This window comes from Leucopleurus acutus, assembly GCF_964270905.1.
Source record: "Leucopleurus acutus genome assembly, chromosome: 1".
Classification (NCBI taxonomy): Eukaryota; Metazoa; Chordata; class Mammalia; order Artiodactyla; family Delphinidae; genus Leucopleurus; species Leucopleurus acutus.
The window spans coordinates 146,202,004-146,219,261 of record NC_139142.1 but is presented as its reverse complement, the minus strand read 5'-3'; the positions used below and the strand labels follow the sequence as shown (position 1 = coordinate 146,219,261).

Sequence of the window (17,258 nt, the reverse complement as noted above, 5' to 3'; positions counted from 1 at the left end):
CCTCAGCTCGGCTAGGAGAGGGACTAAGAAAGTACAGTAACACCAGTTTCTAGGATGGAACCGGGCATCATTCTCTGAAGCCAAGATAAGAGACTCTCAGACCACAGCGGGGCCCAGACTCAGGACCGAGCCACCAGGCCTGTGGTCTCGGAGCCTGGGGAGGAGGCAAGGGTGTAGGACACAGAGCATCAAAGTCCAGGGCACCTGCTGGTCCCCCACTGCCAAGCAGAGCTGTCGCCCTGCCCCAAGCAAAGGACACCTGTGGAGGGCGCCCCCCACCCCGGACCTCCCAGCACCCTGGGATGGAGGCTGACAGGTACAGTCATCACAGGCCCAGAGAGAGCAGCTGTCTTGTTCTTGCGTCTGAGGAATGATGTTCTGGGAGCCTGAGAATGAGACAAAATGTGTTGTAGGATGTGACATGGGACTGCCTTCTTCCCGCCACTCCCTTCCTTCTGCTTGGCCCAGTGCGTCTCATCTGAATGTGTCCAAGCTCCTGGCGGCTTAAAAATTCCATGAGGTGTCCTTTAAACCTCTCGTCCTTCCCTGTGTTGAAACTATGTTGGGAAAGAATCCACTGCTCCCTTACAGCTCTTTCTGCCTCCCCCGCCGCCCCGCCCCTGCCGCTGCTGAGGTTGGCCGGCTTCTAAGAAGAACCCCGCTGTGTCCTGCAGGCTGGGGTTCCTGTGGGGAGAAGGCAGGGCTTGCTTGCAGTGGGCAAGCTTGGGCTGGAGGGATTGGTCAGGTGTGGGCAAGCTGAGTGGGCAAGGCTTTGCCAGCGCATTTTGGAACTTTTTGTAAATAACAGTTACCCGTACTTTCGTGGTAACTTCCACAGATGATTGATGGTCCCCTGCTTTCTCCATGGGGAGGATGTTAGTCCTTTGCCCCCAGGACACCTGCACCCTAGTTCTGCAGCTTGCAGGAAGGATCCTCCCATGCCCACAGCATGGTGCCCGTGGCCTCCCTGTGCCACGTCCTCAGATGGCTCTGCAAAACTCAGACCTGGGCTGAGTCTGCACCCCACAGTCACGCCAGTACTTGCAGGCACTTCCTGTGTGCAGGCCTGGTCTAGGTCCTTTCCAAGGGCAACACTTGACCCTCTGCATGTTCTGTGCCCACCTGACAGAGGAGGACACTGAGGAAGGAGGGCCATCCCCAGGGAATGGTCACAGCCGGTGAAGGGTCACTAGGGCAGGTTAGTAGGGTGGATGGTGCGACTTCCAAAAAGGAGACTTGGCCAAACAGGGTGATAATCAGGGAACAGGCATCTCCCAGAGACAAGGTCCGGGAAGTGGTACCCAAGCCAAAGTTTGCTTGGGATATAAAGGCAACTCACACCTGGTGACTTAGGGACCTTCAGGATGGGAGAAGGTGGGGGAGGGGTGCCCCGCTTCCTGGGAGATGTTAATACCATCTGTTTCTATTCTTTTTAAATAAATAAATAAATATATATATATATATATATATATATAGAGAGAGAGAGAGAGAGAGAGAGAGAGAGAGAGAGAGAGAGAAATTATTTCAATAGTTTTTCCTCCTAAATGCAAACAGCCTGAGAGCCTCTGGGGCACATCCAGGGGCCACATGGGGGTCAGGGTGCCCTCACGGTGTCCCTGTGCCTTCCCTAGGGGTTCCCGCTCAGGTGACCCAGAGAGCTGCGTTCTGCAGCCTCTAAGGAGCCAGATGGAGGAGGGGATGCTGATGTGAACAAGGGGCTTGGACAGTGATGCCCACGCAGCTGTCAGACAGCTCTGAAGGCTGAGACTGACATCCACGGATGATCACACCAGAATTTGTAGTTTATTTACTGGAAACAGACTCAACACACCCAAAATGTGATATTTGGAAAAAAAAAAAGTTTTTGCAAGAGCAGCCTGAAACTTTATCTCTTGCCACTTAGAAACAACACCCCACGTTTACAAAACTGAGCAATTTGGGAATTTTGTGGAGCCAAACAGAATAACCCCACACACAGGACATGAACTCTGTCTTCAATCTGTATTTTATGCACAGCTCATAGTTAAATTAAATGCCAATCTATATTTTATGATTTCTTGAACCATATATAATGTGACATTTCATTTCCAGTCTATTTGACGACAAACTGTGCTCTTTCTTACAGGACTGATTTATAATAAACAGCACCTATCTCCTATTAAGTAGAAATTGGTCTTAGGCTACGAATATTATTAAATATTCCATTTAAATGGATTTTATAATATAATTTTGTTAATATAGCTATCTAAAATAAAGTGATTTTTACTTAAAAATCACTTCATCATCATATTCTAATCAAACTGGCCCATCTGTGGACCTGTCTGAATACAATAATGGGAGGAATTACGTACCAACCCACCTGTTACTGGACATTATAAGAATCAGATGAACTCATGGTAGCAAGAAGGCTTGTAGAAACCAGAAAGTGCCTAAAAAATGCAAATTCCCTGCATTGTCTTTGCAGTCAGGCTCCTTCCTCTTCAGCCACCTTCTAGGCTTGCAGTTTGCCACTAAAAGACACACTCGGCCTGGGCGTGCAGAGCCAACTTGCCTCCCCGCGTGGTCTGCAGGCAGCCTTACTGAACCACTCGCCCCGTTCCTTTGCTGCTCCTGCTGTAGCCTCGAGCATGGCCCCTGGAGGCCTGGGCCACGCCTGCAAAGGCCCCTCACTGTTGGAGAAGAGGAAGAGTCTCTGGGGGCATCCAAACTCTTAGCTCAGACCCTGCACCCCAGGGCCTGGGGACCAGACGAGGGGTGTCATCTTTGACATTGTTGGTTCTTGACCCAAGAATATCTCGAAGGGCCCCTACGTGACCAGGAGCCATGTGTGGAACTTCAAGGCCATGAGCTCTGTCCTGGCCTTGCAGGGGGACGCGAATTCAGAGAGCTGGGTCTTGCTGATCAAATGCCCAAGAGTCCAGTTGTCCACCAACACCTGCATCACCCCAAGGACCATCAGCTCTGGAGCCTGAGACTCAGTTCCAGAGAGATGCCAGCTGTGCTCAGCTACACGGAAAGAACTGGCCAAGGGTCTTTCACGAGGAAATCGGGGCCTGGAGAGATGAGGGAGCAGGAGGCACAGACACAGGCTCCCTCAGGCCTCCCCAGGGTGTCTAAGCCACAGAAAGAGTGGCCCCAGGAGCACCCCCAGCCGCCATCTCCCCCACTCCTGAATCAGCCCAGCCCCCATCTCCATATGAAGTGCCGTCTCTCCCTCAGGCTGCCCCAGGCTCCCTGTGGACCTGCAGGCTTCTGATGGGTGGTGTCAGAACAGGACACGGCCTTCATCAATCCTCCTGCAGAAGAGAAGGAAAACAAAGCCCCAGGCACCTGTCCTGCCCCCTGGACATGGGGAGGGAACCTCTTGGTCAGCCAGCGTGACAGCCTGCTTCTGCTCTCCGAGAAGCCCCCCTCAACACCGTCCCCCAGGGCTGCGTCTGATGCATGAGAGGACACGTATCCAGAAGAAATGGCCGGCTTCCTGATAACCTGAGTCCGCTCAGAGAATTGTCTCTGGGGACGTTTTTCTGGGGAAAGGGTCTGTGGGAAAGAAAGCATCCTGATCAGAGCCTAGTGGGTGGTCTGGGGCATGAGGCCATGGGCAGCTCATCGAGCAGGAACTCACCACTTTCCTTGCATTTGTGGAGCGGACAGGGCTGCCATTGCTTTGCACCTCGAGGTCTCATGAAGCAAATCCTCATAAAGCAAGTCTGATCTTTCCCAGAGGCGCAAGGATGCAAGGTTCTCGCCCAGCCGGGGACTCTACGTCAGGCCCGCTGGAGGTTGTTCTCAGGCACTGGTGAGCCACAGCCAAGGTCGCCGTGGAGGTGGGAACAGGGAGAGGAGAAGGATGACAAGGACCACCTTTCGGAGGCTCCTGTTCTTCACTGGCCAGATCCTGGATGTCTTGAAGCCAGATGTCCTGTCTTTCTCATCTTTGTGTCTCCAGCACCAAGACACCTGGGAGGCAATTAAATGTTGAATGAACAAATGAATGAATGAACGAGATTAGATGCTCACGATCTACTAATTTCAGATAATTCAAAAAAAGGCAGGGTGACACAGTAGTGGAAGACAAAGTACACAGTGTGGAGGAGGGCAGACCTGCTTTTCAATCACAGCTCCAGCTTTGGCTTGGAGTCACTTATGTACCAGAGTTTCACTTCCTCTTCTGTAAAGTTGGAGCAAAAATCCTGTAGCTGGTGTAAGACTTGTAAGTAATGAATGTAGAGCTCCTGACACAGTACCTGGTATTGACGGAGAGTTAGACACAGAGATCAATGGAACAAAATATGGAACCCAGGAATAACCCCACAAAATATGATTTTGACAGAGACACAAAATAAATTCAATAGAGGATGGATAGTCTTTTCAAACAAATGGTGATGAAGTCATTGGACATCCATAAGCAAAAAAAAAAACAAAAACTTAAACCCAAACCTCATTTATACAAAAATTAACTCAAAATTAACCATAAAGTAAATGTAAAATGCACAACTATGGACCTAGAGGTAGGTGAAGAGTTGGTTTTTTTAAATATAAATTTATTTTTTTTTATTCATTTATTTTTGGCTGCATTGGGTCTTCGTTGCTGCGCACGGGCTTTCTCTAGTTGCGGCACAGGGGGGCTACTCTTCATTGCAGTGTGCGGGCTTCTCATTGCGGTGGCTTCTCTTGTTGCAGAGCACAGGCTCTAGGCGTGCAGGCTTCAGTAGTTGTGGCATGCAGGCTCAGTAGTTGTGGCTCGCAGGCTCTACAGCACAGGCTCAGTAGTTGTGGCACATGGGCTTTGTTGCTCCGTGGCATGTGGGATCTTCCCGGACCAGGGATCGAACCCGTGTCCCCTGCATTGTCAGGCAGATTCTCAACCACTGCGCCACCAGGGAAGCCCCAAGAGTTCTTATATATGTCTCCTGTTTGTTCTGTGTCTCTGGAGATCCCTGACTAATAGAACCACAAATCTGTTCTTCATCTCTAGAATTTTGTCATTTCCAGCATGTTGCATAACTGGAATCATACAGAGAATGCAGTCTTTTGGGATTGGAATGATCCCCCAAAAAAGCTGAAATTAATAACTTGGACCTCTGCTCTGCAAAGAGAGAAAGAGAAAAAGAGAGGGGGGGACAGGAAGGGAGGGAAGGAAGAAAGAAGGAAAGACAAGTTATAGACTGGGAGAAAATATCTGAAAACCACCTATCAACAAAGGACTTACATCTAAAATATACAAAGACCCCTCAAAACTCAATAGCAAAAAAAATCTCCAAACCATCCAAATAAAAACTGGGAAAAGACATGAACAAACATTTTACCAAAGAGGATATACGGATGGCAAATAAGCACATGAAAAGATGGTCAACATTAGAACCACTGTAAGACGTCCCTACACACCTATCAGAATGACTAAAATCTTAAAAACTGACGACACCAAATGCTGGAGAGGATGTGGAATAACCAGATTGCTCCTGTATTGCTGGTGAGAATGTAAAAAGGGTTCAGTGACTCTGGAAAACAGTTTGGCAGCTCCTTATAAAAGGAAACATCACTTTCCATATAACCTAGCAATTGTAATCCTGGGCATTTATCCCAGAAAAATGAAAAGTTATGTTCACACAAAAGCCTGTACACAAATGTTTATAGCCGCTTTATCTGTAATATCCAAAAACTGGAAACAACCCAAATGTCTTTCCCGGGTGCATGGTTCAACATACCGTCTATGCCACAGAATCCTACTCAGCAATAAAAATGAATGACTATGACTCATGCAATTACTTGGGTGGATCTCAAGGGAATTATGCTGAAGGGAAAAAACCAATCCCCAAAGACTGCATTCTGTATGGTTCTAGATCTATAGCATTCTTGAAATGACAAAATTATAGAGATGGAAAACAGATGAGTGGTTCTGTTAGGGATGTCCAGAGAAACAGAACCTATGGGATACATATAGATATATATATATAAGAGGAGATTTATTATAGGAATTTGTTCACATAATTATGGAGGCCAAGTTCTACCATCTGCCAACTGCGAGCTGAAGAACCAGGAAAGCCAGTGGTGTAATTCAGTCTGAGTCCAAACGCCCAAGAACCAGTAGCACCGATGTCTGCGGGCAGGAGAAGATCAATGTCCCAGCTCAAAGAGAGCAAATTCCTCCTTCCTTGGCTCTTTTGTGCTATTCGATCCCTCCATGGAATGGATGCTGCCTGCCCATGTTGGTGAGGGCAGTTCTCTGTACCCAGTCTATCAATTCCAATGCTAATCTTTACCAGGACCACCTCCCAGACACACCCAGACATTATGTGTACCAGCTCTCTGGACATCCCCTAGCCCAGGCACGTTGATACATAACATTAACCTTCACAGCGGTGGACAGGGATTAGGGACCGATAGGATTATTTAGAAGCACACTGTTTAAATTGCAAATAGTTGAGGATTCTCCAAATATCTTTCTTGGTTATGGGTACATAGTTTTATTTAGTTATGGTCTGAGAACAAACTTTTTATGATTTCTATTCTTTTAAATCTGTGAAGGTTGGCTAAGAATATGTTCCACCTTGGTGAATATTCCATGGGGTCTTGAAAAGAATGCGTGTTCTGCTGTTGTTGGGTTCCATAAATGTCCATTAATTCAAGGTCTCTGATGACATAGTTCAGTTTTCTATATCTTTGCTGATTTTCTTATTGTTCTGTCGTTTCCTAAGGGAAAAGTGGCAGTCTCCATCCATAATGAATGTGTCCTTCTCCTTTCATTTTTGTTAGTATTTGCTTCATGTACTCTGAAGCCCATGCACACATGTGGGATTGTGATAGCTTCATGGAGAACTGTAATGTTCTTCTATATCTTTGGTAACTGGCCGTGCACTGGAGCCACTCCAGTTTTTTTATTTTTATTAGTATCTTTTAACCTATGTATGTCTTCATATTTAAAATGGATTTCTTACAGTCAGTATATACTTCAGTTTTGCTTTTATATCCAATCTGACAATGTCACTTATTAATTGGCACATTTTAACTATTTACGTTTAATGGTAGCTCTTTTCTATTTGTTCCGTCTGTTTTTTGTTCTTTTTTTCTCTTTCCCTGTCTCCTTTTGCTTACTTTTCTATTTAATTTTTATTGGAGTATAGTTAACTTACAATGTTGTGTTAGGTTCAGGTGTACAGCAAAGTGAACCAGTTATACATATACATACATCCACTCTTTTTTAGACTCTTTTCCCATATAAGCCATTACAGAGTACTGAGTAGAGTTCCCTATGCTGTACAGTAGGTCCTTATTAGTTATCTGTTTTATATATAGTACTGTGTATATGTCAATCCCAATCTCCCAATTTATCCCTCCCCTGCCCTTACCCCCTGGTAACCACAGATTTGTTTTCTACATCTGTAACTCTATTTCTGTTTTGTACATAAGTTCATTTGTACCCTTTTTTTAGATTTCACATATAAGTGATATCATATGGTATTTGTCTTTCTCTGTCTGACTTACTTCACTCAGTATGACAATCTCTAGGTCCATCATATTGCTGCAAATGGCATTATTTAGTTCTTTTTTATGGCTAATATTCCATTGTATATATGCACCACATCTTCTTTATCCATTTTTCTGTTGATAGACATTTTGGGTGCTTCTGTGTCTTAGCTATTGCAAATAGTGCTGCTATGAACACTGAGATGCATGTATCTTTTTGAGTTATGGTTTTCTCTGGATATATGGGATTGGGAGTGGGATTGCTGGATCATATGGTATTGGGTTGGCCAAAAAGTTCGTTTGGGTTTTTCCAAACATCTTATGGAAAAAACCCAAACAAACGTTTTGGCCAACCCAATAGTTCTATTTTTAGTTTTTTAAGGATCTTTCGCTTCTTTCATTGGTGTTAATTGGGCTTCTTAATGGTTCCATTTATCTCCACTGTTGATTTACTATTATACCTGTATTTTTAATTATTAGTGATTTCCCTAGGGTTTACAGTGAACATCTTTAATTACTGAGACTCTGTTTTCAAGTAACATTCTACTTCATGTGTTGTATACAGATCTCATGACAATGTATTCCCAACCCCTCCCTCCCATCCTCTGGGCTATCATTATCAAGCTCTTTACTTTTACATGTGCTGTAAACATGTAATACACTATTGCTCTCTTTGCCTTACTTCTCAGAGTAATTAAAAGGAAGAAAGCTGAATTTTATTTTCAAATTCATTTATTTTATTTCTATCACTTTTCATTTCTTTGTGTAAATCCAAGTTTCTACTGGGAACATATTCTTCCCCTTAAAGAATTTCGTTTAACATTTCTTAGTGCAGGTATACAGAGGACGAGTTTTCTCATTTTTGTCTGAGAAAGTTCTCCTTCGTGCTTCAGAGCTATTTTTGCTGTGTATAGAATTCTGGATTAGCAGGGTTTTTTCATCCAGCACTTTAAAGATATAACTCCATTGTCTTCTGTCTTACCTGTTTTATCATGAGAGGTCTGCTGTGATCCTTAGAATTGTTTCTCTGTATGTAATGTGTCTTCTTCCCCTGCTGCCTTCAAGATTTTCTCTTTGTCTTTGGTTTTTAGCAGTTTGAGTATACTATGTATACAGATTTGTTGCTGTTGTTTTTCCTGCTTGTTTTTTTCTTAGCCTCTTTGATCTGTGGTAGAGTTTGTCATTCATTTTGGAAATATTTAGATAAATAATGTCAGCCATTATTTATTTAAATATCTCTTCTGGTTTTTTCTGTCTCTCTTTTCCTTCTGGGATTACACTTACACAGATCTGGTGCTATCTGATACTGCCCCGCCGATCTTGGGTTTTCTGTTCTGCAACCCTCCCCCCACTTTTTTCTCTTTCTGTTTCAATCTGATTAATGTCTATTGACCTATCTTACTGTTCACAGCTTCTTTCCTCAGGTGTGTAAAGTCTACTGATCAGCCCCTCAAAGTCATTCTTTACTTCCATTATTGTGTTTTTTTATTTTTAGCATTTCGATTTGACTCTTTCTTACTCTCTGCTGAAATTAACCATCAAATTCTGCATGGTACCTACTTTTTCTATTAGAAAATTGTTTTTAATTAGTTGTTTTATTTTTTTAATCAGTTGTTTTATTTTTTTAATCTTTATTAACTTTGTTACAATATTATTTTATTGTTGATATTAATCAGTTGTTTTATTTTTTTAATCTTTATTAACTTTGTTACAATATTGCTTCTATTTTATGTTTTTTGGGTTTTTGGCCACAAGGCATGTGGGATCTTAGCTCCCTGACCAGGGATCGAACCCGCACCCCCTGCATGGGACGGCAAAGTCTTAACCACTGGGCCACCAGGGAAGTCCCTAATCAGTTATTTTAAATCACATCCTATAGTTTCGATACCTGTGTCATATCTGTCTTGTTCCGTCACCTGTCTTTTCTCTTGTTAATGTGTTGGTTTTCTCCTGTCTTTTCTTATGCCGAAAATGTTTCGTTGAAAGCTAGCCATCTTGAGTAGGGCAACAAAGACTAAGGCATATCGTTCTGACTCCTTCCCTTTTGCTGCACGGGGTTTGGATCAGCCTAGTCAGGATCTGATGCTGCCCTGGTTATCCAGCCTTCAAATCCTTCTAGTTGTATCTTGTGTTTATGGTGGGGCTGGTATTTCTCATTGTCTGCTATACCTTTGTGCTGAGGGTCTCTCTCCATATTCTTGCCCCTTTTCTAGCAGCTTGTTAGCCTGGGTGCAGGAGGCAGAGCCCAGAAGGGTAATGTTTCTGTTGTTCTGATTAAGCCTCTATCTTAGGTGGGTGCTGTGTCCCTGGATCTGGGGGGAGGGAGTGACTGGAAAGGCCCAGTGCCCTAAGACCAACAGTGTGTGTTGCCCTGCTCTCTGCAGTTCCTTCCTTAGCAGATGGGAGAGGTCCGTGAAGGACACTTTCTCAGAATTCTGGCCAGTCTTTTTGTGAGCACCAGGTCAGGTCCCATGGAGAGGGGCCTGCAAGTTCTTGTGAATTTCCCTTATGTCTGTGGCCCCCAAGGTTCTGTATTCTTTCACTAGGCTACACCCTTCCTTTACCAACTTGTTAACAATTTTAGCTGAATTCTTCTTAGTGGGGTCCAGCTTATTGGGGTCCAATTAAGCTCATGTCCATCCCTCCTCAAAGGCACCTGTCTTTCCACCTGTGGCTGGCCAGTTGCCTGTGACTTCAGCTCTCAGACGGGTTAAAGGAAAGTTGTGAATCTGCAGTTCGTCCAGCTTGTTGTTATTATACTGGTGGGACATTGCTCCTTCGGCTTTTTACATCCCAAACAGAAACCAGAGGTCTCCACTCTTTTTTGGAAAATAAGTACTGAAAATTGGTTGCTGCTTCGGTTATCCTTTGTCCAGGCTAGTTTGAGATGATGCCTATATGTTTCCAGGTTAAAAGATAGAAGAGAGTTTTTTCAAAGGGGAAAAAAAAGGTTGCAGGTTTATTTTGAAAAGTATTTGCTGTTCCTGACATTTGCCACCAGAGGGCAAGTCACCGCATCACTCCCCCTCTCACTGGGTGAGGCCAGGTTTCCAACAGGGAAAAGTAAGTGTGTAAAGTGAGAGGCAGAGGCAACGAAAGTACCTGAGGCTCACAGAGGCCTGTTTTTGAGGCCGCTCTAGGCTGTACGGCTACAGGTGGGGCTCCTGGGCCCTGCAGCCCCAGCCCTGACCAGCAGGCCACAGCTGTGCCCTCTGCACAGAAGACGCCTTCTGACATCCAGGCTGAGAGGCTGCCAGGAGCCTGCTGGGTGGTCAGGCCCTAGCACCTTCAGGTGATTCCAACCTTCTGCTTTGTGTGTTGGGCGGGGGAGCTGGGGAGGTCAGGGTGGGGAGTCCAGGAAGTCCGTTCCAGCCCAGCTACTGAGTGTAGGAATTTCCAGGAGCCCTTTGGTAGGGAGGCTGAGGGGGGCTGTACAGCTGTACTACTTTAGCTGGTTTATCTGAAACAAATAAACCAAAATCACAGTGGCTTCATGTGATAGGAGTTTGGTTCTCCTGCAGATAAAGTCTAAAACAGGTGTTCCTGACGGGCGGGCAGTTCCCCTCCAAGTGGGGAGTCAGGAGCGCATTCCTGATATCCTGTAGGGCTGCCATGATCAGAAGGCATCACGGCGGGAAGGGGTGAAGGGGAGAAGGCACACCCGCCCCACAACCACATCGCCCAGGGCTTCCCCCAGCACTTCTGCTCACGCCCCATGGGTGCGAGTAAGCATGTGCTCTTTCCTAATGCTAGGGTGGGGGCCTGGGCAGGCACCCTCAAGGCACCTCTCCCCTGGGAAGGTGGACGGCCAGACCCCAAATCGCCCACGTTGCACCCACAGAAACTGCTCCTAACAGATTATTCTAGAACAATGTTTCCCAGATTTGCTTGATTTTAAGACCCACAGGGGATGCTTATTTAAAAGAGTCCTTGGGCCCGTTTCCTGGACACTGGTTTGGCCATCTGCATGGCGCCTGGAGTGGGTGCCTTTACCAAGCCCTCCAGGGAGCCATGCTGCCCTGTCTACAGAGGGAGCCTCTACCCCCTGCCCACCCCCATGGGTGGGAAGCCAGGGCAACCCTCTCTCTGTTGTCGTGGTGACCCTTGGAACTATGGGACTAGCTCCTGGGTATGGCCCAAGGGAGGCTGGTCCTGAGCTATCCTGCAGCCCTCCCTGGGTGTGACTACCCTGCAGCTCAGCCTGGGGAGGGGCAGCCTGTGTGTCACAGCCACATCAAGGCTGGACTGAGCAGTCTGTGGCCTAGGCAGACCACGTGGCCCCTGACCTCCCAAACCAGAGCACAGTGCCACCCAGCCACATCGAGATGAAAAGGAAATTCTGGAGCAAAGCTGTGTTTCCCTGATATGAGGGGTTAGGGGCTGGGGTAGAGGAAGAGGATTATTTGTGTGTCTTTAGCAACTGGAGGGCAGCACTGAGTCAATGTTTCTGATTTCTTACCAGAAAATCAATTATTAATGGTATTCAATCATAGATTTTATGTATTTATTGTTTATTGATTTGTCTTTTCTGTTTTTGCCATGATTCCCTTGTCATGAATCTTGGGGAAGTGACACCAGGTTCATGACCAGCATGGGGTGGGGGAGGGGGGGACGTAAGGAGAAGGTAAGGTAAACCCCAGGAAGGAGCAAGGCCCCGTGCATCCTGGAGTGGTGCCTGGGGGCTCAGTGTCCCCAAAGATGGGGCTCTCGGTGCCAAAGGAAAGCAGCGTGTGGGAGGCCCCATGTGTTCAATCAGGCACAGGCAACATCTGGCCGCCAGCATAGGAGCAGGAAAGAGGTGCTCCAGGGCCTGAATAGGCAAGGATAAGCCTGAAACAGGGAGGGCCCCATCCATGAGCTTTCAGCTCCTAGCCCACTTCCCCCTCTAGAAAGGGGCCCGGCCACAACTGCCTCCTAAGCCGGTGCGACAGCGGAGGCGAGACCTCCCTGTGGAGGCCGCAGCAGGGTCTGAGTGTCACACCTGAAGGTGCACCAGGCCCTGCACCCACACGTGCCAGCCCCAGCGTTTGGGCAGGCTGGTTCCCCAGGCAGCACTCAGGGCAGCACCCAGTGCTCTCTCCACCAGCCACAGGCATGGAGCCCAGCTCCAGCAAACATAGCAGCTGGCCTGGCGGAGCCCCAGGCTGTGCTACTCTGCTGGGGCCTGATGCTCAGGTGAGGCCTGCAGGGAAGCTTAGTGCAGTCCCCACGCAACGCTGTGCCCAGAGGGCAGAAACGGGATGGCGCCTGTCCTCTCCCCGCATTCTTTCTGGCCCTGACAACAAGAGTAAGCCCGTCACTAGGGAGCTGATCCCACCAGGCTCAGAAGCTCCCAGCAGATCCCAGACAAACCTGTAAACAGCAGCCTCCAGCCCAGCCTTTCTGAGGAGGGCCCAGGTTCCCCCAGGGCAGGGGTGTGTTTTGATGAATCCATCCCTGGGTGCAGTGTGGAGCCCATCTCTCCTCACTGCCTTGTCCACCTACGCGTTCCCTCCCCAGAAGGCTCACTGGTCAGCCCTAGAAAAGCTTGCCAAAGCTCCCTCAGCCTGCTGTTCACCCTCAGCCTGAGCTGTATGTCACCTGTTCATCATGTCCCTAGTACAGGATGTGAGCTCCCTGTGGCAAGGGCCACAGGGTCCGTGGGTCCCGCAGCAACACAGAGCAGATGCGCAGGCAGCCCTCGCTCCCCTTCTCTGGGAGGAGATGGGCGGGCCTGGCCCCAAGCCCCCTCCCAGGTGACCTCGCTCACTGCGCTGTCTGGCCTGGGTCGTTCGTTAGAAACCACAGAAGCAGTAATAGCTGTTTTTTGTCTGCTGCCCAAGGACGGCACCTGTCTTTTGACCCAGGTCAAGCCCAGGTCTCCAAATGCTCTTCAGCCTCCACAATAAAGAGGAAACTTTTTAAACTGTTCATGGTGCGTTTGAAACCTCCGGCCTTAACACCACTCCTGGCGTAGAGGTCCTGTGTACAACTCCATTCGGTTTCCTCAATCATGGAGACACCTGGTCTCGGTGGCCTTTTCCTGTCTTCCCTGGGGGTCACGGGGACTTCGAGCCTCCCGTCCCCGCCCCCGAGCCACCTGGCACGGGTCTCTCTCTTTTGCGTTCCAGCCGTGATCCCCCTGACGGATTCAGAGCACAAGCTGCTGCCTCTGCACTTTGCGGTGGACCCCGGGAAGGACTGGGAGTGGGGGAAAGACGACAATGATAACGCCCGGCTGGCCCAGTAAGACCCTACCCTGTGTCCCCTCCCCTGGCGCCCTACGGGGCGGTCTGTCTCCGGGCTTCCCAGGGAGGGGCTGGACACGGCGCCCCTGCTCCTCGGGGGTGGCTGGCTGCACTGGCGGGGTGCGCGAGGGCGAGCTGGGGCGCATCTCACTTGGTGTTCCTCTCTCGGTAGCCTGATCCTGTCGCTAGAAGCCAAGCTGAACCTTCTGCACAGCTACATGAATGTGACGTGGATCCGGATCCCCTCTGAGACCCGGGTGAGCCTGGCGCGCGCCGGGACGGACGGCAGGCGCACTCGGCCCGGGGCGGGCAGGCGAAGTGCATCGCAGCCTTGCCCGCGGCCCCGCCGCCCTGCCGCCCTGGCTGGGCTGCAACGCGTGCCTCTGTGCGCCTGTGCCTGCGAGTCTGGACGTAGGCGCGCGCTCCGGCTAGGGGAGTTTTTGTCCCCTTACTTTCTCCAGAGCGACAGGAATAAACACGCCCACTCAGAAAACAAACCGTAGGCAACTCACAACACAAAACTCTCTCTTGCCGAGATGGGAACACGATGTGCTGCCACGGAGCGGAATTAACTATAAAATTGTGTGTGGGTCCTTGGAAAAGGCAGGGAACCGAGGGCGCGATTCCTCGGCACCCCCTCCTTTTCTTCTTCTCTCCCCTCTTTTTCTCCCCTCCATGAGGGGAGGGCTGTGAGACAGGGGGCTGGCGCCCCACTTGGCCCCCTCCCCCAGGGAGGACCCATGCTGGCCCTGCCTCCAGATGCTAAGAGGGATTCGCTTTAAGTATCTGACCGATGTTTTTGTGATCTCAGTAGTAAAGTCCCAGGAAAAGGGATTTGTTTAAAAAACAAAAATTACAAATAATTGGCCCTCCCCAGACATAAATTTACTTACCCATAAAGTGGGGCTCGTAACGAATATTTTTTAAGTTTCATGAGGAAAGCAAGGAGGGCAGTGCCTGGCACACAGTACCCAGGACAAACTGGCACTGCTCAGAGTGCTTTGTACTCCAGCGTTTACGTGTATCTAAACTTCACAGGGCTCCCTGAGGCAGGTCCCGATACCCCATGTTACTGATGGCACGAGTGACAGTGGATGGCAGTCTGGCTCCAGAGTCCAGCTGCCTGGAGTATGTCATGACGTGGCTGTGGGTGTTCTTTTCTCACCCCCACGAGGGCTGTGAAGGCAGCGGCTCTAGATCGAGAATCAGGAGACTCTCAAGCTGGGACACAGCTCGGGTTTCGGGCAGTGAGGCCGGAAGCCACACCGCGGCGGCGGGGTCTGCCTCCACCGGCCGCGTGGGGCCAACTGATCTCTAACCTCCTCCCGTCCCTGCCCTCCCTCTCCCCTGCAGGCCCCTCTGGCGCAGCCGGAGTCCCCGACGGCCTCGGCGGGGGAGGACGTGCAGTCCCTGCCCGACTCGCTGGACTCGGACCGCGACTCGGTGTGCAGCAACTCCAACAGCAATAATGGCAAGAATGGCAAGGACAAGGAGAAGGAGAAGCAGCGCAAGGACAAGGACAAGACCCGCGCGGACTCTGTGGCCAACAAGCTGGGCAGCTTCAGCAAGACGCTGGGCATCAAGCTGAAGAAAAACATGGGCGGCCTGGGCGGCCTGGTGCACGGCAAGATGAGCCGCGCCAACTCCGCCAACGGCAAGCACAGCGACCCGCCCGAGCGCGGCAAGGAGAAGAAGGCCAAGGCGCGCAAGGGCAGCAAGGAGGAGTCGGGCGCCTCGGCCAGCACGTCGCCCTCGGAGAAGACCACGCCGTCGCCCACGGACAAGACGGCGGGCGCGTCGCCGGCCGACAAGGGCGGCGGGCCCCGCGGCGACGCCTGGAAGTACAGCACGGACGTGAAGCTGAGCCTCAACATCCTGCGCGCCGCCATGCAGGGCGAGCGCAAGTTCATATTCGCCGGCCTGCTGCTCACCAGCCACCGGCACCAGTTCCACGAGGAGATGATCGGCTATTACCTGACCAGCGCGCAGGAGCGCTTCAGCGCCGAGCAGGAGCAGCGGCGCCGCGATGCCGCCGCCGCCGCCTCCACGGCCAAGCGGCCGCCGCGCAGGCCAGAGGCCGAGGGCGCGCCGGGCCCCGAGCGCGCCTCGCCCGGCCCGCCGGCCGGGCCTCCCACGCAGCTGGTGCTCAAGCTCAAGGAGCGCCCGAGCCCCGGGCCAGCGGCGGGCGCGCGGGCGACGCGGGCAGCGGCGGGCGGCGCGGCCTCCCCGGGCCCCGGCGGCGGCGCGCGACGCGCGGGTGCCAGCGGACCGGTCCCGGGCCGCAGCCCCCCGGCGCCGGGGCGCCAGAGCGTCATCCACGTGCAGGCGGCGGGCGCGCGGGACGAGGCGTGCGCCCCGGCCGTGGGCGCGCTGCGGCCGTGCGCCACGTACCCGCAGCAGAACCGCTCGCTGTCGTCGCAGAGCTACAGCCCGGCTCGCGCCGCTGCCCTGCGCACCGTCAACACGGTCGAGTCGCTGGCGCGCGCCGTCCCAATAACCCTGCCCGGCGCGGCGGGGGCGGCGGGCGCGGCCGAGCCCAAGTCGCAGACCTACACCAACGGCTTCGGCGCGGCGCGCGACGGCCTGGAGTTTGCCGACGCCGACGCGCCGGCCGCGCGATCGAACGGTGAGGGCGGCCGGGGCGGCCCCGGCGCGGGGCCGGCGCAGCGGCGCTGCCAGCGCGAGAACTGCGCGTTCTACGGACGCGCAGAGACCGAGCACTACTGCTCGTACTGCTACCGCGAGGAGCTGCGGCGGCGGCGCGAGGCGCGCGCGGCCCGGCCCTGAGCGCGCGCCGCGGCCCCGCCGGCTGGGCTGTCCTCTCCACGCTGTTGGTGTCTCCTCCGCGCCCTGGTCCACCGGGAGGCCGGCGATCCTCTGTCCGTGCTGTGTACGTGTTTGGTCAAACGTTCCTAATGGTGCCTGAACCTACACTGACGCCACTCAGGTAGTAGACGGATAGGAAACAAGTCATACTGTTGGAAGTGGGTGTGCTAGCTAGCATCTGCCTCGTACCTGTGGAAACTCAATAGCCATTGCAAGGGTATTTTTGTTCTTCAATAAGAGAAATAAAGAAATTTGCAGCCCTTTGTTTTTAGAAGGGAGTGTTTTACATGCCTTTTTTTTTTTTTTCTTTTTTCCCTAACCCGGCGACTGACCTCTTCCATGTAGCGGTCACCTGCGTGCGATTGTTGCCACCCAGGGTTTCGAAGCAAACGCGCGGCCCCGGGACCGCGGTGGCGGCTCTGCCTCGGGCTCCCACCTGTGCCCCTCCCGGGTCCCTGGAGGACAGGGCGGTTGGCCTCCCACTGGCGCCCTGGTGGTCCCTGTGACCCTTTAGGAATACACGGCTCCATCTCATAAGCAAAACCTCCTCCCACAGTCCCCGGCTCGAGCGACATTCACACTGCCATCAAAGTCGCGGGCGTCTGTAGGATGGGCACCGGACAACCTACCTCGCAGGGCGCGGTGAGGTGTAGCGATCACTCCCGGTGCCGGGCAGCTCAGGCGACAGGAGCTTTCCAAAGACACCTCGGGGCCCAAAGGCAAGGTTCCGAACTCACA

General features: G+C 51.3%; 1 protein-coding gene across 2 annotated transcripts in view; it reads left to right on the top strand.

Moving 5' to 3' along the window:
• Window positions 1–16,481, top strand: part of OTUD7A (OTU deubiquitinase 7A) — a gene marked incomplete at both ends in the record, with an annotated part of 196,413 nt that extends 179,932 nt beyond the window's left edge. For both annotated transcript variants that reach the window (XM_082841749.1, XM_082841750.1), the window contains 3 exons: window positions 13,578–13,692; window positions 13,867–13,951; window positions 15,048–16,481. In XM_082841749.1, the coding sequence (XP_082697875.1) occupies window positions 13,578–13,692; window positions 13,867–13,951; window positions 15,048–16,481 (1,634 nt within the window). The remainder of the gene's footprint in view (window positions 1–13,577; window positions 13,693–13,866; window positions 13,952–15,047) is intronic.
• Window positions 16,482–17,258: the final 777 nt, after the last annotated feature.